The sequence below is a fragment of the Euprymna scolopes genome, chromosome 18, assembly GCF_053919585.1.
Source record: "Euprymna scolopes isolate OS-2025 chromosome 18, ASM5391958v1, whole genome shotgun sequence".
NCBI lineage: Eukaryota > Metazoa > Mollusca > Cephalopoda > Sepiida > Sepiolidae > Euprymna > Euprymna scolopes.
The window spans coordinates 108,907,998-108,927,974 of record NC_136499.1 but is presented as its reverse complement, the minus strand read 5'-3'; the positions used below and the strand labels follow the sequence as shown (position 1 = coordinate 108,927,974).

The 19,977-nt window shown below is 34.2% G+C and overlaps 1 protein-coding gene across 4 annotated transcripts in view; it reads right to left on the bottom strand.

Moving 5' to 3' along the window:
* Window positions 1-19,977, bottom strand: part of LOC145297753 (solute carrier family 12 member 1-like) — a 382,960-nt gene that overhangs the window by 142,377 nt on the left and 220,606 nt on the right. For 2 of the 4 annotated variants that reach the window (XM_080143988.1, XM_080143989.1), the window contains exon 1: window positions 9,400-10,976. The exons of the other annotated variants lie outside the window; for them this stretch is intronic. In XM_080143988.1, coding sequence (XP_080000114.1) covers window positions 9,400-10,560 — 1,161 coding nt within the window. In that variant the 5' untranslated portion in view covers window positions 10,561-10,976. Of the gene's footprint in view, window positions 1-9,399; window positions 10,977-19,977 lie in introns of those variants that run through there. 4 annotated transcript variants of the gene reach the window in all.

Sequence of the window (19,977 nt, the reverse complement as noted above, 5' to 3'; positions counted from 1 at the left end):
CACTGCAGAGAACCTACTGTCGATTTCATAAAATTATTTTTATACAATGACTTTAATTAAAGTTTAAAATGAAAAAGTCAAGTGTCATGATTCAGTTGTGCTCTAAACAGAAATATTCATTTTGATTCCACTCCTGTCATATACAAGAACCTACTATTAATTTTATATATCGGACCTGTGTGGTAATAAAACTTCTCAAATGCATTTGTGATGTTAGGCTGTGTAAGATGTTAACTTTGATCAAAATCGCCTATCCTTCTTTCATCGGATTATTTCGATTATCGATACTTATCAAAGACATTCCAGCACAAAACCTATCTAATAACACTGCCAGGCACATAAAGTACTTTTGTGTGAAATTTCATAAAAATCAATTGAACTGTTTTCGAGTCCATAGGGAACGAACTCACAGATAAAATTCCTTTTATATATGGTAAAAATGGTAATTAGTAAAACCTGAAGAGAGTGCTCAATACTATTACAGAACAAATATGCATTTTATTTTTTATTACCGTTTTATCTGTTTAGTTACATATGTTTCGGTTGCCGGACCATATTTACGATCCAGACCTTACAGAAATGGCTATTATTTGGAAGAACGATTTTAAAAGAAATACGAGAAAAAAAAAAAATAAGAGAAAAAAAAGAGGAAAAAAGAAAGAGGGGAAGAGAAAATAAGGAGGGGGGCAGAGATCAACAATAATTAAGTTTTGAAGTTTAAAATACATTAGATTTTAGTGTGTGTGTGGGGGGGGGTTAGTAAATTCAGCTAGGCGTGGGTGAAGGTATAGTGATATAGGGAGGAGGAGAGGGGGAGATAAAAGGGAGGGGTAAGGAGAGGAGGGGGGAGGAATTTCAATTTTGGGTTTTAAGATTTGGCTGTATTTAGTAAAATTGTTTAGCTATACACTGGAGTGGGAGGAAGAGAGGGAGAGAGAAAGGTTTAGTGAACGTGTCATATGCGTTTGGCAGGGTTTTATTTTAGAACGCTCGCAGTGGCCATGGCAAGTCCAGGCGTACATCCGACACTGAATTGTTATAGGCAGTTAAGAGTGAATACGTATGCCAACATACGCACACATACATACTCATATAAACACGTACATGCATATATATATATATATATATATACACACACACACGTATATATAGAAGTATATTAACATATATGCATACAACCACATACAAATATATACAAATATATACAGAAAGTACGCGGAAACATACATGCCAATAAATGCACACACATGCATACACTCATATATACGTATACACACAGATACACGTACACATATATACATACACAGATACACGTACACATATATATACATACACAGATACACGTACACATATATATATACATACATACACACACAGATACACGTACACATATATATATACATACACACACAGATACACGTACACATATATATATACATACACACACAGATACACGTACACATATATATATATACATACACACACAGATACACGTACACATATATATATATACATATATATATATATATATGCACACACATACACATACTTACATACACATATGCACAGACATATCTCCAGTAGGATATTGATGCATATATACATACAAACGCACACATGTACACATACATTCATACACTTATATAATAACCTACATATCCATAAATATAGACATACATATACAGACATACACATATACACATACATGTGTGTCTGTTTATACTAAGTAAATAAAGTAAAGTTAGGATAAAAAATAAAAGGGTGTAGTTAATAATGGGAGTTTAGGTAGACGCATGATAAAATATGTACCAATATATGTTACTGGTTTATTGACTTGTAAAAAATTTTAGATTTCTAAATAGAGAATAAAAATCAAGATAATAAAATAAAAATTATATATATATATATATATATATATATATATATATATATATACATACTAGTTAGTTGCATTCTAATAACCAGAGGAAAGAATTAGTTCACAATCAATTTAAAAAAAAAAAAATTATTTCAGTGAATGTTTATATTTTCTTCTTTACTGTCTTACACGTGTTTCACAACTTATAACCATTGTCTTCAGTGTATCTAGTCTAGCTGCTTGTCAGAGACAATCAAGTATCAGTGAAAACTGCCGCAGTGTTCCAAAACAAAATAAAAGGAAGATGTTTAAGAAAGAACTGCAAGTCAAAGCCATGAAAAACTCACTTTAAAGATGACAATCAGAGAAAATGACCTCCCAAAGGTATCTGATAACATATTGGACGATTCTCAAGCCATCATCTTGAATTTTATATATATATATATATATATATATATATATATATATATATATATATATATATATATATATAAATCATTAAATAAAATAGACGTTTTTTTTAATTTATTTTTTGTTTTTTGTCCTTGATCATTTCCAACTTTTGAACAACGGTCTTCACTTCTGGACGGAACTGGTTGATGTAACCACCATATTTGTAGTGTTTTACTCTTACAATTGTTTTTCTATTTTGTCTTTTTTACCATATACATATTCAATCCTTTCTAATCCTTCTGCATTCATCTTCAGGGATAGATTAATCTAACTGATTTTGAACAATTTATATAATTTTTTTTTTAATACTGTGTATATTTATTTCATAGTTCCTGACGATGAATCCAGGAGGATTGGAAAGCACTCAGACTTGCAACAAATATGGTGATTACATCAGCCAGTTCCAGCCAGAAGTGAAGATTTTTATTCGGAAGTTGGAAAGGATCAAAATCAGAATTAAGACAAAAGACGTCTATTTTATTTAACTAAATATGCTTAAGAAAAAAATGATGCCTTAATACACATACACATTTATAATATAAATCTCACTTGTCTGTTTAAATGTATGCATGTATGTATGTATGTATGTCTGCCTAAAACTTTCGACAGAGACGATGGATTTTCACGAGATCAGTATTGTTTTGAAGCTCGACTCTTTGGACGACAAATATTGAAAAATTGGCTAAAAATATTAATTCCTTCACCCTCAACTGGGCACTTTTCTATGAGGGGTTGCTTTTTTTCGCCGATATTTTCGAAAGACATCCCGTCTTTTCAATTGACTAGCCTTAATTTAAACCTTTGCCACTTCCTGTTAGGTGATGGACGCAAGGCAAAGATATCACATTCTTTTTTTCACATTCTTTTCCTCCTTCGTGGTATGGGTTCGAGCCTGCCTGCCTACTACCACTTTTTTTTTTACTCAACACAAACTTCCAAACACCCGGGCAATGCTGGGCAACCAGGCTAGTTTATATATATATATATATATATATATATATATATATATATATATATATATGAAAGAGAGAAGCAATGTGATACAGTATAACCCATGTCTACTGTGGGTTCACAAAATGTGCAGTAACCTGCAGGTTAAGTTAGTCCCAAAAGATGCATGAAAAAAGTGCATCCTATTGATGATCATGTCTGTAAAAGATGGCATTAGATGACGATATTCTGGAGATATTAGTCTCTTTCTGCTATCTCTAAGATATGTTCAGCACAGGTGGTGGATATGAACTCAGTATGCACACAAAAGTGAAATGTTTTTTTAGTTAAAAAATTAGAGGCCTTACTTTTGGAACGACCATCGTATATTTAACCATAAAATGAGGCACAATGAGTCTGGGTCAAGATAAACCAGAAAACAGGTCCAATCTATGGTACCCGCTTTGCCAAACATTCACGAGAAACACTCATCTGGCTAAAAACACTGTCAATAATTTCTCCAACTCTTTATCTGTGCCTAAACCTAAACGTAGATTCCATGAGCAACGCTTCTTTCTTAGAACTGCATACCTGTGAAACTCAGCTGACTACAATATGGCCGTCTTCAAGTTTAACGTAAACAAGTTCTTGATAAGCCGCTCCCCTTAAGTAATCAAATTTACCAAATTTACACTTCTAACGATTACTATATTGTCCTTTTGACCACCGTACTCTTTTTACACTCTTTTAACCCTTATCCTCGATTGGTTTCTGGGCCTTGATAAGTGGTGACTCTTGTAAAAAACAAAAAACGAAAATCTGAAGGACGACTTCACACTTCCCTAAAGCTTTCAAATAGGAGTCTCACCAATTCATGTGAAATCATACCAAGACGTAGACAGTTAAAGTTGAAGTGACTGAAATAGTGAGTGAAACAAGAAAAAGACAGAAGTTTGTTTCATAAGTTACCATTTTATCCATTAGAGAAATTGAACCAATTTTATTCTTCTGTTGTTTGTGATGTTAACCTAATGAAGAACCATCTTGGGTTCCTAACAGATGGTTGCGGCTACACATCAATGACTTAACGATACAAGAAAGTTGTTTGTTCTCCTCTTTATGCTCGTCTTGTTCAACAACGCTATGTTGTTATCTTCTAAAACCCAACAAACATCATATTCCCTCTTTATTTTTTTAATCTTAGACACATTTATATATATCTCCATCTCTACTATGATATAAAAGTCACTTTGTGTGTGCGAGTTCCTTCCTCATAGGTTCCGAAACGACTGAGCCCATCTTTTGTAAATTTCACACAAAGGTAATTTATATGTCTGGCAGTGTTCTTAGATATGTTTTGTACAGAAATTCATCTGATAAGTTTCGAAAAAAAAAAAAAAATTCTATCTTAAAAATAGCTTTTCTCTTTTATAGATAAAAAGGAATAACTTTTACAGGGCAATATTTTAGGGTACACCGGCTAAAGGAGATAATAAAATTTCAGCAAATCATTTCTTCTAAAAAACATTATTGCCATCTGGAGATATAGCCTAGTGGTAGAGCATTCGACTACAGATTGAATGATCCCATATTCAAGCCCGAGTGTACCTCATCATTTTATTTTAATAATGAGTTCAATTTACGATAAAAGAAGAGGTGCCATTTAAAAATCGCTGTAAATCATTTCTTTGTTTGCATATTATAAAATTAAACATTCATCAAAAGTGACTTTTCCAGGGCATTCATTGTCAAGCTAACTGACGTGCTATTGTAAAGAAAAAGACAGAATTTGATGAACATTATCATTATTTAAAAAAAAAATTTTGTGAATTAATCCACCGGGCAAATTATTCCTTGTAATATATGATAATAGAGGATTGATTCTTTACTGATACATACGCAATTTGCATAAATCAAAATATCATATTTAAGCGTAATGTACGAAAAATGTTAAGCAAAACATTGCATTCTATGGCAAACATAAACCTATTCTCACAATAAACATTTACACAAAGGGTGTTCCAAAAGTAGTGCCTCCTATTTTTTTATTTAATTCTGCTCGAATGGATAAGAGGGCATTGCAAATTGCATTGTTATGATGACTAAACATGCATTCATAATCTGAAAATCTCATCTTTCTGTTGCAGATATTGGCAGTGTGAAACTAAAAAAGCAGCTCTTGTTATGGATGTGCATCCAAAGCAGAGATGCATCATTGAATTCCTGGCAAAAGTGCATTGACAATGGTGATGACTATGTAGAAAACTAAATTCTGGAGCACAAAAGGTCACTCGTTTTAATGTTACCACTCTCGTCTTAATAGGCCTTCAACCTTTTCGAGTTACAAAAAAAAAAAAAAAAAAAAAAAAAGATAAAATAGGAGGCTCCACTTTTGGAACTAACGCCATATTTTATTTCTTCCTGTGTTTGTTTTTCCTGTTTTTTCATGCCTTCTATTTCCAAGACTGTTCATCTATAATATAAATCTTATCTGTCTGTTTAAATGTATGTATGTATGTATGCCTAAAAATTTCTACAGGGGTGACAAATTTTCACGAGATTGGTATTGTTTTGAAGCTCGACCCTTCAGATGAGAATTATCGAAAAATTGGCCAAAAACATTAATTCCTTCACCCTCAACTGGGCACTTTTCTACAAGGAGAGATTGCTTTTTTCACCGATATTTTTTAAAGTCATCCTCTTTTTTCGATTGACTAGCCTTAATTTAAACCTTTGCCACTTCCAGTTTGGTGATGGACGCAACGGCAAAGACGTCACTTTTTTTCATGTTCTTATCTTCCTTCGTGGTACAGGTTCAAGCCTTCCTACCTACAACTATTTTTTTTTAACACACACTTCCAAACACCCGGGCAACGCTGGGCACCCATGCTAGTTTATGATATATCATGTATTATTGTCAAACAATAAGAGAAGTGATGTTTGCTCAACATTGCTGCGAAGTCATGAGATAAAATACTATTTTGTTTATAAATCCACAAATTAGTTTTTCGTGGTAAACAGCTGATGATCCCTACAGTAATGTTAAGACTATCAGAAATTTTTAGAAGCGAAATAATGCAGTGATTGCAAGAGATTAATTGACTTACAAGCAAAGGATTTTTCCACTGAAGAATTTAAGATTAAACGTTATTTATTTATTTATTTTTTATTGTAGTTTTTATGTTTGAAAAACTTCCAAGATTAATCTATAACTTATATCGCTCCCACGACGTGAAGATGTGTCACATGGCAAAAAGTGGGAACTGAAAAGCCAGTGCCCAAGAGGTAGAGCACTCTAGCTTACAAAAAATGCTTAAACAGTCTTGTCGGCATTCCCCAGTAAGGGTCTCTCAAGCAATTAGTGATAAGCTAATTCTTTCTCTATTTGCTAGAAAGTAAAGCCTGAGATAGTGTACCTCCTATACACATGCACAGAATCATACCTCAGTCCAACAGAGAAAGGCGAGAAGATGCCACAATCACCTATCTTCTGCCAGACTGTATAAATCCTTGATTAGTATATAAAATACATATCTCTCTCTATTTACACACAAACACGAATACGTTATATTCCATTGACCAAACAACAAAATCAATTCAAATCATCATTTTTTTTCTCATTATTTTGAAAATTCAAAATATAGGCAAATACTTGTAATTTTTCCATCATATAATATAGTTGAATACAACAGACAATAAGTAAAATAAATTAAAAAAAAAATGATAAAAATAAACAAAAATATATCTTGTGTATTGATTCTGTTTGGTGATTGGAATGTAACTTACCAGTGTATATACTCTGAGGCTGGAAATATATCTTTATTGAGCACACACACACACACATAAAAAGTACATAGCAAGCATACCCGGTGAACCAAGTGCAAGTGAAATACAAACGATTGCACTGAAAGGGACGGCTAGAATCCTGAAAAGATCTCTTGGTTGGACTCACTAAAATAGGGGTAAATGTCAGACATCTGGTTGGATGTCCCATCCCCTAGAAGAAAAAGTTTAAGAAAAATGAAAAAAAAAATTAGTTATGGGATGATTCCAATATTTTTCCTGATTCTGATACAATTCCAATAAAATTGCTGATTCTGATTCTTTATAAATCTCTACATATTTAACAATAGAGCTTATATAACCTACTATAATAGAAATGTCAAAGGTGAAAAAAACTGATATTTATATAATGCATCTATGCTCTTTTGTGATAATTTTCTTTTCACTTTGTTTTTGCTGGGGATGGGGCATTCTACCAGATGCCAAACATTCTCCCATAAGTTTACTTACTCCAACCGAAAGATCTTTTTAAGATTCTAACCGCCCCTTTAAGTGTGATTGTTTGTATTTCTCTTGCACTTGGTTCACCGGGTATATTCGCCAGATAGATTTTGAAATTCTTTTTCATTAGCCCGGTTGCTCCTATAATGACTGGTATGATTGATACCTTCTTAAGATTCTATGGACTTATGTAGGCAGAAATGTTTATATAAATAGAAACTTATACTGTGTGTGTAGTAAGATTGTGTGTGTGTGTGTGTATTTAGATGATGTGTTTTGATTAAGACAAATGGTATGAAATAACTTTTATTTTGTTTTATGAGAATTTAAAAAAATCTTTTAATTTTTTGAATTGTCCAATTGTTGTATAAACTCACAGAACTTCTACATCAATTTGATTGGAATACCAAATAGGCTAATCGAAACATGGGAAAAAATTATTTAAAAAAAAAATGTTATTCAATAATATTTGCCCTAATTCTTTTTTTTTTTTTTTTTTTTTTTAATATTTGCATAAAAAAGTTATAACACAAACCTCTGTCTATATCTATCTATCTATCTATATATATATATTTATGTATGCATATATATATTTGTTAAAAAACATTTGCCTACCAAACTATCAGTTTTTGGTCTATAGACATAAAACATAATATATAGGGTATCCTAACCCATGCAAAACTTTATATTTGGGTTTTAGCCGGGCAAAATCGATGCAAAAGTGTAATTAAAGAAATAGAATTTGCTAGGCGAAGGTCGAACAACGGCATTACAAATATGCATGCATAACGTAATAGCTATTGGGTCATGTTTTAATTTTTAGCCTTGCAACAAATATGTCTTTATAGGTCAGGCATTAACGTCAAAGAAAAAAGTAAATCGTAAGCTAAACGTTTTGATTCTTGGTGGTGGCGCATGAGTCTTTTTTTCTTTTAACTTTTTAAATCATTACTATATATTGGGTCCAAAATACGAAATCTGCATTAATAAAATATCATATTTAAGCGTATTTTACTATTGGGCAATGCTAGTAAAAAACAAAATCGTTAATATGGCAATTGTTCTCTTTATTTTATGTATTTACTGTTTTTGTCCGTAGAATAAGTTTTTTTTATTTACATGCTTATGTAGGTAAATGTCAAGCTTTTGCAGATAATCGAAAAAAAAAATATATATAAAACAAATAAAATAAATTATCAAATAGTTATCTTATTTTCTTGCGTATTGTGTTTCATTCGTAATTTGATTTAGAAAATATTAGTTTTCTTTTGGGCTAAATTTGATGGGGAAAAATTCACTGAAGAAACCCTTTTAAAAGCCTCTTGAGTTTCTTATAAGGAGATTAGCATGTTTTGATCATGGGCAGAAACGATTGTATGCATAAAAAGTTTTTGAAACAGATCTGAAGTATTCAATTTTTTACATCATACTTGTGCTCTAGTAATGTATACACTGTTTAGCTATGACCCTAATCTTTTTGTGAATTTAAATAATATATTTTTTTTAATTTCTGTCTGTCTGTCTGTTCCACTTTTCCTCAAACTACTAAATCGATTTAATTAAAATTATGCATAGACCTATGTTATAAGGTGCAGCAAACTAAGGATTATGGTATTTGTTTGATGCACAGTTTGTGATTAACAGAGATTAGCATTTAATGCAAAAATGAGCACAAATTTAAACATATTCAATCAATTTGGCATAAAGCACTTAAAACACCCATTCTAAGTGAATGGACTATAATTTTTGTACGTTTTTAACGCACTAAAAAAATTATATAGTATATATATTTTTCATGGAGAGAGAGAGAGAGAGAGAGAGAGAGAGAGAGAGAGAGAGAGATTTGAGGGTAGAAGAATTCTGCCTTTCCCTACCTTGTTTTCTTCCATAATATCATGAAGTTCTGCTAAAGTGGGCCTCCTGGATCGATTATTATAACCATCAGGAAAAGGTTCCAGAAAGAAATGGTCGAGGCGTGGTAGAGCTTCTACCGTATTATGACCAAAAGTTGAATAACTTTCTTTCAACATTTGTACTGTATGACCATTAGTTATTGCAGACTCTGTGGTGGATTCATTGTCTACATCACCACGGCTGTCAGTCCTGCTCGCTTTACGACGGTTGGATGTTGGAGTTGAAGAACAAGGTGACTGAGATGCCGACTGTTGAGCTGGTACGGGCTGGTTGGCAGAGCTCTGTAATGGTGAAATAGCTTGCGTATGATGGGGAAAGCACGACTCTGGCAGGGTTTGAACCGCTGTCGGTGCCATGCTTGGAGGAGTATCAGTCTTGCTGTCATTTTCATAGTTAGAATCTGTTTTATTATTAGAGTTTTTTTTCGCTGCATCCGTCGTTGTCGGAGTCATATTTGAGGAGTAAGGGGTTTTCTTTGTCCGAACGGGGGTTGTCGTATCATCGCATTTAACAACAATAACAGGTAGAGGTAAATCCGAACAGCGGTTATTTAAATTAGGTGGGGCGGAACAATTTGGCAGCGGAGTCTTTTTGTCATTACTCATTGGTTGAGATGTGGTTGATGTTGGTGTCGCTCGGTTGAATGTGGCCGGAGCTGTGCTGGGTAGTTTGGCTGACGTCGCTGCTGGTAACCCAGTATTTGTCATTGCCGACAACGATGACGACAAAGAGTGCCCGGCTTTAAAAGAGTCAACACGGTCGATTTTGAATCGTTTCTTGCCGAGTTCCGAGACTGCAGCTTGTCCCTTGCCATCTCCGCGGTCAGGTTTTGTTTGCGGTTTTTGCGGGTTGGGTGGTTTTGAAGTTGATGACGGAACATCTCCCTGCTTCATCGCGGGTACTACTGAAGCAGATGGATGGTGCAGGCCTGGTCGGTTTGAATTCTGAGATGGGTAGGCAATATGATGGCTGGGTGGGTTATTGGGATTGTTGATAGGGGTTCTTTTGTTTGAGGAATTAACCATATCCGATAGGCGTGAATGAAATCCATCAGGGTTGACGCCATGTGGATACGAGGATGATGAAGACGACTTACTGTCGCAATCAGAAGGATTCATCATTACTTATTAGACCTTTTTGAATAACTGCAGTCCAGTCACACTGCTTAGTTTTTATTTATATTTTATGTTATGTTTATTAATGGCGGATGCGACCTAAACGTAGGAGGTACATGAGACAAAAAAAAAAAAAAAAAGCTTCCAGTAATTAAACTGAACTAATGAAAATATGTAGATGCATTTGCAAGGTTTGTATTATGTTTTTTTTTCTTCTTTTTAATTAGATGATAAAATGAGAACATAAACAGGTGTTAATTTTGTTAACTTGCCGGCTTGTTTGTTATATATCCGATTTGTGAGAAACGTGGTGTGCGTCTTTTATATTCTACTAGAGTCGGGCACCATTCAACACCTTTAAAAATGAATGAATGAATGAACGAAGCGGCGGCAACGAGCGTGAGTGCTGGTTTCGCTTCCTTACGAGTGAGTAATAGTGTCAGTTTTAAAGAAACAAGATGAGGGAGATGGGAAGGGGGGTTAATTCTTCGAGAGAAGAAACTATAACAGACCGTTTCTTCTTTCTTTTTATGCCGTCGAGAGAAAGAGACAGCCAAACAGAAACAGAGAGAAAGACAGAAAAACTTTATTTACTTCCCCCTCCTTTCTTTGTCTTTCTATATTCTTCTTTCCTTCAACGACGTCGATTAGAGCAGAAGAAAAAAAGAAAAAAAAAAGATGGTGGTCGTAGTGGGAGGGGGACGAGGTGATGTAATAATGACAAGGTTCGCGGCATTCGTTTCTTCAACAAAAGCGCAACTGAGCTGACATCTAACATTAGTGGAAAACTTAAGAGACGATCCTCTGTCGGTCATTAACACTTCGCCGGTAATATAAATATGTATATATGCATCTTTCCGTCCCCCCCCTCCCTCTCGTTTTAAAATTATGTGAATCCAGCTTGCTTTGTTGCCCACTTCATTAATATTATAAAGATTTATATATATATATATATATATATATATATATATATATATATATATATATATATTAGTTATTTGAAAATGGATGGCGTCATAAAGGATGAATGGCTCTTGACAACTGTTTAGATTTATTTATTTTCTTCCTACAGCGGGATGATGTAACACAAGGGTCGGAAAGTAGGATTGGAGAAGCTAGCGCCCTAAAGGTAGAGCACTCTGGCCTGAAAATAAAATGCCTGGACAGCTCCGTCGACATTCCCAGGTAGGTATGCGTTGGGAATAAACTAACCCCTTCTCAAAAGGAGACGGCAGAGCCTGGAAGATTGAACTTCCTAGAACTGCACAGGGTGAGCAACAGTCAACACATAACAGATAATCCTTATCCTCGAGTGGCCTCCAGGCCTTGATAAGTGGTTACTCCTATGTAAAATAACATAGATAATAATAAAAAAGATTCAGTCGACCTCGGTGCAGAGGGGAAAACTTCACGGCTAAATCCTTTAAAAAAAGGTTTGAAAATTAAAAAAATTCACAAAATTAGTTTTGTTTTTAAGTTTCCAAAAGCTACCATTCGTGCTCTATGCAGTCATCCACTTTTAGAAATTATATATTAAAAAACAAAACATAATTCGTGTCTTAAAAGAGCGTAATTTATGTACATTGATTTTTTTTTTAAATTCACTATTAATCCCTCATTTAAAAAAAACAAATGAGAATTAAAATCTATGGTAAATTTTTATCTGGTTTCAACCTTATCTTTCTTTAAAAATTACGACTTTCCTGGTTTTCGGGTATGCTGAAAACGAATATCGCATTTAATTTTTTCGCAAATAAGTAGTCTTTCTGATATTAAGTAATATCATTTCTTATGCTATCGCTAGTGGCCATATTGGCGCGCTCGAGCGTGTAGACGCAACCCCGAGAATAACAAACCAGTAATAACATTAGAAATGACATTGCTTAATATCCGAAAGACTACCTTTTTGCGGAAAATTTAAATGCGATATCTGTTTTCAGTATACCCGCAAACCTACAAAGTCGTCATTTTAAAGGAAAATAAGGTGGAAACCAGATAAAACTTACCAAATCCATCATCTATCATATTGATTATTCGGATTAGCGTCCCCATTTTGTTATTTTCACAACGTTTTGGCCGATATAACCTCCAACTTTCTTCAGGTGTCGAACTCGGAAATTTGCAAGGAATTTCAAATAGAACTCTTTATTTAATCCATCGGGTAGCTTGCTCCCGTTCCGTCAGGCACGACAGCGAAGTTTTATATTGTTACTATCGTCCGCACTGAGAATTCAATTAAACCTTCAACCTCCAGACGAGTATCACAACTGAATTTAACCAAGTACTTTATCCGTTATACCACGAATCCTTACGGACAATAACATTCAAGATGAGAACAGTAGTCTGAATAATCCAACTAAAACGAATTATTAACCCTTATCTAAAGATCAATATGCATTTCGGTCCATTCGTAAACAAGTCAGCCATTTAATATTTTGTTAATAGTTGAAAAATAAAATTAATTACTTCGTAAGCGTTCGAAATTTAAAATGAATTTGGCGTATTTAAATTGTCGAATAGTAAGTCATTTAAACTGACTATACAAATCTTAGAAAATCCTTACGTATTAATAGATTGAAAATTTCGGAAGTTACTTTCACCCAATAATTTTTTAGAATAAAGACAAGATCAGTGATTTTGAAGATCCCCCTAAGAAATAATTAGTTAGTTTTATGACAATTTGGTTCCAATAGTTATTTAATAAACAAAAGCGATACCGTAATAATTAAATTTAAATCACAAGATTCTATATAAAAATAATTTGGTAAAAAAGAAGAAAAAAAAAAACGGCATTATTAAAAAAATCGGAAAACCTATAACCAAAAAGAATTAAAACAAAAATAAAAAGAATCCACGATAACATTGATGATTATACCTATTTACAATGCCTTCCCACGGGACAGAGTTAGACACCAGGGTCGTTTTTTAACGTGGAGAAAAGGTACAAAAATAAAAAATTGTCTCAGTCGTGAAGGATTTCTCCTCCACTGAAAGAGAACGAGAAATGGAAGTGCTGCATCTGAAGAACAGATGGTATTTATTTGCTCCCCCACCGAGCAAATTAGGCACAAGGCCGATTTTTAATGTGAGGAGTGAAGGGAGGGGGAAGGGAAAAAGGGGACCAGCTCCCGAGAGGTGGGAAATGGGAGCTGGTTAAAGGTCAGGCATGTGGGGTTGCCCCCACATCTGGTCTTTGCTTGCAGTATCTGCCGGAACAGATGGTATTTATTTGCTCCCCCACTGAGCAAATTAGGCACAAGGCCGTTTTTAATGTGAGGTAAAAACCAGCTCCCCTAAAAGGGGTCACTCTGGTTACCAAAAATAATAATTGTCCCAGTATAGAGGGTTTCCCCTCCATTGACTGGTACAAATTATCTTAAGTGCAGTATCTGCCGGAACAGATGGTGTTTATTTGCTCCCCCACTGAGCAAATTAGGCACAAGGCCGTTTTTAATGTGAGGTTAAAACCAGCTCCCCTAAAAGTAGGCAAAAGGGGGGCACTCTGGTTACCAAAAATAATAATTGTCCCAGTATAGAGGGTTTCCCCTCCATTGACTGGTACAAATTATCTTAAGTGCAGCATCTGCCGGAACAGATACTACACTTTGATCTTGGCCAAAAAGCCAAATCTTTCTCTCTGCAAGAATTTAGACACCAGGGTCGGAAAGTGGGATTGAGGAGTTAGCGCACCCGCACCAGACCTGCAAAAAATGCCTGGGCAGCTCAGTAAGCATTCCTGGGTGAAGGCGCCTCAGCCAATGGTCAATAAACTAACCCCCTTCTCAAAGAGAAAAGGTAATGCCTGGGAGGGTGGACCTCCTAGAACTGCACAGAACTAAATTCCCAGCGCAAAACCAACAGGGACCGGATCATTACAGGGATGATGTAATTTCTGTTGATTTTAAGGGCCCGAGAATAAAAAATTTCTAGCCGAGTGAAGCTAGTATACATATGAGAGGCAAATTAACATTTACAACATTTGTTGTTTCAAAAAGAAAAAATACAAACATGCAAAAAATTATTTCATTATTCCAGAGACTTTCAAGAATTAGTCGAATTTATTCAGTAATAAATGAATAGCAAACTACAATTACATAATTGCTAGTTAGAAGATCGTATAATATAGTAGCGGGACCTGCGGAAATTCCACAGAGGACTCTTTCATGTGTAATATATTGATGTTGGCATTCTGTGGATATGCAGCATAAATGGAGACACCCTGATATTATTGTAGCTCTTTTGTTAAAACTACAAAAGCATTTATCATAGCCAGCAGGGACGCCTTCTGGCATAGCCCGATCGTAAAATACGCTTAAATACGATATTCTAATTTATGCAGATTTCATATATATTACCATAGAATCAATTTTCTATCGATTCTTATATATTATAAAGTTGTGTTTTTAAAAATAAAAAATATATCCATATGACTTGGGTGCATGCTTGAATCGAAACCGGAACCAAAACTGCGAAAGAATTCTTGGTAAACTTATTTACTGCAAGAAATGGAAGGTCATAACAATTAAACGACAGTAACTCGGAAGAAAAAAAAGTCAACTGAAGTACTTGTAAAACTAGCACAGTGATGTAGAGTTGCAGTGATGGAACAGAGGCTGGTGTTTGGCAAACAGTGTGGAAGCTATTAAATTAGAAACTTTTTTTTAAAAAAACCTTGTCTAAGAGGTTCACCAACCCAGATGTGACGATAATACTCCACGTATGGGCGAATGGTGTCTTTGTAATGATGTAGGATGCTTACAGGTGTGAGTAGTTTTCTAGCTATCGGACTCGCGTGCGCGCGTGTGTGTGTATTTCACTCTCTCTCTCTCTCTCTCTCTTCATCCTTGCACGCACGCTGTCAGCCACTCGATTTAAATTATTTCATAATACATCGATTATTTGTTTCACCGACTTCCTCGCCATCATCACGAGTCCGTGTAGTCATCAATATTGAATATTGATCAATTGGCATTTAAATTTGCATAGATTTGTTTTATTTACCGAATAATTCGATACATTTTCAGCTGGACAAACAATAAACATTGTTCATTTGAGAGAAGAACAAAAAATATGGTTTTCTTTGTTACGCAACGATAAGAATGTTTTTGTTTATTAAATAGTTGAATATTTAATCATTTTTACCATTTGGGGGGGGGGGAGTACTAGTCCATGTTAATTTGTTTAGATTGCTTGTATTTATCCGACCGTTCTCAAAGAGATTAGACACAAGGTAAGATAGGAATTTCAAAAGCTACCGCATTCTCACAAATAAAGATAGAAAGCAAAATGCCTGAGTAGCCCCGTCAACATTAATTGGTTAGGAGCCTCTTGCGATAAGCAAAAACCTAACCCCCTTCTCAAAGATTGTAAGTATTTTTTCGGCTCTTGAGCTAAGATCAAGGTGTAGAATGTTTTTAAAAAATTCTATTTACTTATATATATATATATATATATATATATATATATATATATATTACAAAAAAAAAAAAAGATTTGTGAATCTTAACTAGGACAACTCCTGTTGTGAAGGTGGTATTATGGTGACGGAGAACTCTAGCAAGGAGTATTGTAGACAAATCAAAGGTACTGTGACAAAGATGACCATAGATCTCCCCCTCTTCACTTTTTGGATGGACCTTGTGCCTAATTTTGTTTTGTAAACTTTTTTGTTTGTGAAATAAAATATATAAATCAAGGTGTAGTATCTGTTCTCTTTAGTTTTCGGAGAGCCATATTCATATGCATTATCTCCTCCAAAGAGAGATGGCTTTATTGTATGACCCCTGAGGAGCCTCAGTGGGGATTTCCAACGGATCCATAGACTATTTTTATAGATAATTAGCTGTAGCTATCAAACGTTACCCAAGATTCCTTTTACTTTGCATTTTTTTAATAGAATTTTCTATGCTATAGTTTACTCATTAAATTATTAATTGAACCAAATTGTTATTAAAAGCTAGAATAATAATAAAATGACAATAAAATAGAATTACAATAGAATATCAATAGAATAATACTATGATAATAAAATACCAATAGATTATGAATAGATGAATAGAACAGGAATAGAATATAAATAGAACCACAGAATATAAATAGAACCATAGAATATAAATAGAACCATAGAATATAAATAGAACCATAGAAATCAAGAATAAAAACTCTTGAGACAATTAACCAGAAATACTCTTTGTCAACCAAATTGCTAAGCATCAATGAAAAAATATTTGTAAATAGAAATATGATTAGTAAAATGCAAACAATAAAAAATAAATGTTTCCCAAAAAACATACACGTTCACAGCTTTTAGTAGCTATCATTCATCCCTTATGTTGGAATGGATGGTAACATTTAATACTGCTAAGTCGTAACCCCTTTCTTTTAATATTATAAAAAAAACTTTTCGACCACCGATTGCCATGGCTAATAGCACTCTACCTACAAATCCAATATTCAAAATCCTTGGTCTAACATTCACAGGTGAGATGAATTGAAACAAATACATAGAAGATACTGCCAAGGCTGCTGCAATGAAAGCGTGTTCCCTCTTCCATGCTAGAAAACTACTCACACCTGTAAACATCCTACATCATTACAAAGACACCATTTGCCCATACATGGAGTATTGTCGTCACATCTGGGTTGGTGAACCTCTTAGACAAGGTTAAAAAAGTTTCTAATTTAATAGCTTTCACACTGTTTGTCAATCACCAGCCTCTGTCTCATCACTGCAACACTACATTTTTAGAAGTACTTCAGTGGACTATTTTCTGATGAACTTGCTGCTCTGATGATCCCTTGGCATAAATCCATCCTACAAACTAGACTATCAGTTAAATCCCATTCCTTCACTATAAAGAGACCTTAAAATGTAAAGAAGAAACTGAAATTCAGGGAATCTTGCTTAGTTGGTGTCTCATGACTATGAATCAAATCTAATATATAGCTTAAATATCCCAAGTTCAAATCCAGTTCATTCTACAAAAATCACTTTCACTTAGGATGTTGGCAACCTTCACATGGTCCTTCCCGGAAGTACCTTATGTTTTTCCAGAAATAATTCCGACTAGAAAAATATCGGAGAAACCAATGCCAACAATAGAACATTCAGATTTATATATGAGAATTTAAATTTTCAAATGGGAGGTTGTGTCTATATTATGTTCTTTAAAACCTCTTTAAAATACTCCACATCTAAAATTTAGAGAATTTACATTATATTTATGTTTGTCTATCCATTCCACTTTTTCTTAGAAACCACTGGGCCGACCTGGATGAAATTTTGTATGGGTCTTTGTTATAAGGTGCAGCGAACTAATTATTATGGTATCTGTTCGATGCACAGTTAGAGATTAATGTGGATTTGCATTCAATGCAAAAATAAGCACAAATTTAACCAATTTGGCAAATCGCACACATTTTAAGTCAACAGGCTACAACTTTTGCCTGTTTTTAATGTGCTAAAAAGTCTAGTATTTATTAATAGGACTTTGACAACAGCATATTCTTTCCATTGTTTTAACTCTCGAGTATATATCCGACACAGACACAATCAACAGAGAACCACATTACTCTACATAAAGACATATAAGATATCAATGGATATATACCTGATAATCAAAACAAGGAAAAGAATATGCTGTTGTCATAGCCTTATTTATTAATTATGCCTAATACTTACTGTTAAAATCCACAAAATTAGAGGTATCTGAATTTCTACAGGGGGCTTCCACCCCATATTGTCCAGATTGCATAAAATGAGATTGCATAAAACTAAACAAAGCCAACATTATTCACCCTCACACGTAGTAGCTGTGTTACAAAATTCACAATGATGATTAATTTAGGATGGAATCTTTGTACATAACTACTTTTACATAAAATGTTAAAATATATATTTTCTCATGATGAAACAATAAAACACGTTTTAATCTAGTACAGCACAATTATGTTGACACCGGTTCATACCTGATCACCGTAGTTAAGCAATGACGAGCCTGGCTAGTACCAGATGGGAGGCCATTTGGGAATACTAGGCACTGTATAAAGTTGGCCTTTTAGCACTATTGTCAAAGGAAAAAACAAGACACCTCCTTCCCTCTGCTAGTATGTGAGAAACCCTTGGGCAAAGTAGAGAACCTATTTCAGTGTTGATTAAGAATTACTTAATTATTAAACTTTTGATGGTTAATTATGAACAGGAATCAAATAAAATCATACCTTGTTTGTTTTAAATAAGATTCACACTGGAAGTCATATCGACGTTGGCAAAAGAAATTAATTAACATGTAGCATATTTTAGTTCAAACAGACACGGAGAGACTGTCTTTATTTACATTTTGACACAAAGAGCGGAAATACACGTAATCACAATCTTTATGTACAGACAAAGAGAAGTAACTCTAAGTTATTCAAAAAGCTTATATCATTGGAAAGTAACACGTCATCATAAACCCATACACAGGAAGCAATTCTTTACACGGTTCAAGAGAGACAACTGTTACAGTTTTCACAATATTAAAACCTATATCTACATTAATAATTTCGATATTCAATGCCACCCCCCCTCCTCCTCGGGATAATGTGAAGTCATGGACATCAGGTGACTGATGTAATACAGAAGCAATCAGGAATAATTATCTTCATCGTTTCATATCTTGTTGCACTTAGCAGAAGATTCCTTTGGGTACAATGATCAGGAAAATCGGCCAGTATGAGCATTGCTTGTACAGATGAAACTGCAACCTACTGTCTGTACAACTACAAAGAAAACTATGGCAATACACCAAAACATTTTCAAGAAGCAGTGTGAAGGGGATTCTAAATGATGAGCAACAATGAATTCATGAATGCTTCAAGAGAGAGAGAGATAGATGGAGAGTCATAGCCGTCAATGCCTGAACCAGGCAGAACACCACTTGAATTAATCTAGCACAGTAGATAGGAATGAACAAGTTGTTATTTATGCATGTATTATGTGAGGATTCTTTTCAACTTTAAACATGCATTAGCTGGTTGAAAAGGATTCGAGCCTGTAAAATATCCAAGAACATTTATAATGAACAAGAAAAATTTCGTTTAGTAGGTAGCACGGGGGAGAGGAGTGGCATTAAATTATAAATGAGAGCAAAAAAGGCGGATTTGATGTAAAAAAAAAAAAAAAAAAGCGAGAAATAAAAATGCCCCCACCTCCATCTAAAAAAATAAACTTTCCTTCTGCAGACGGTACACTCCAATGCCCCCCCCACTTCCCCACCTGCAATAAAATTTTGGAAAAATCGAAAACAAAACCAAGTCCACTTATTTTCAAAAACGAGGCTGAATTGACTTTCTTTTTTTACTTGTAAACAACAATATTCAAAATGGAGGTAATATATAGAGTGAAATGTCGCAAAATGAAGGCCTTAATATCATAAGAGCTAC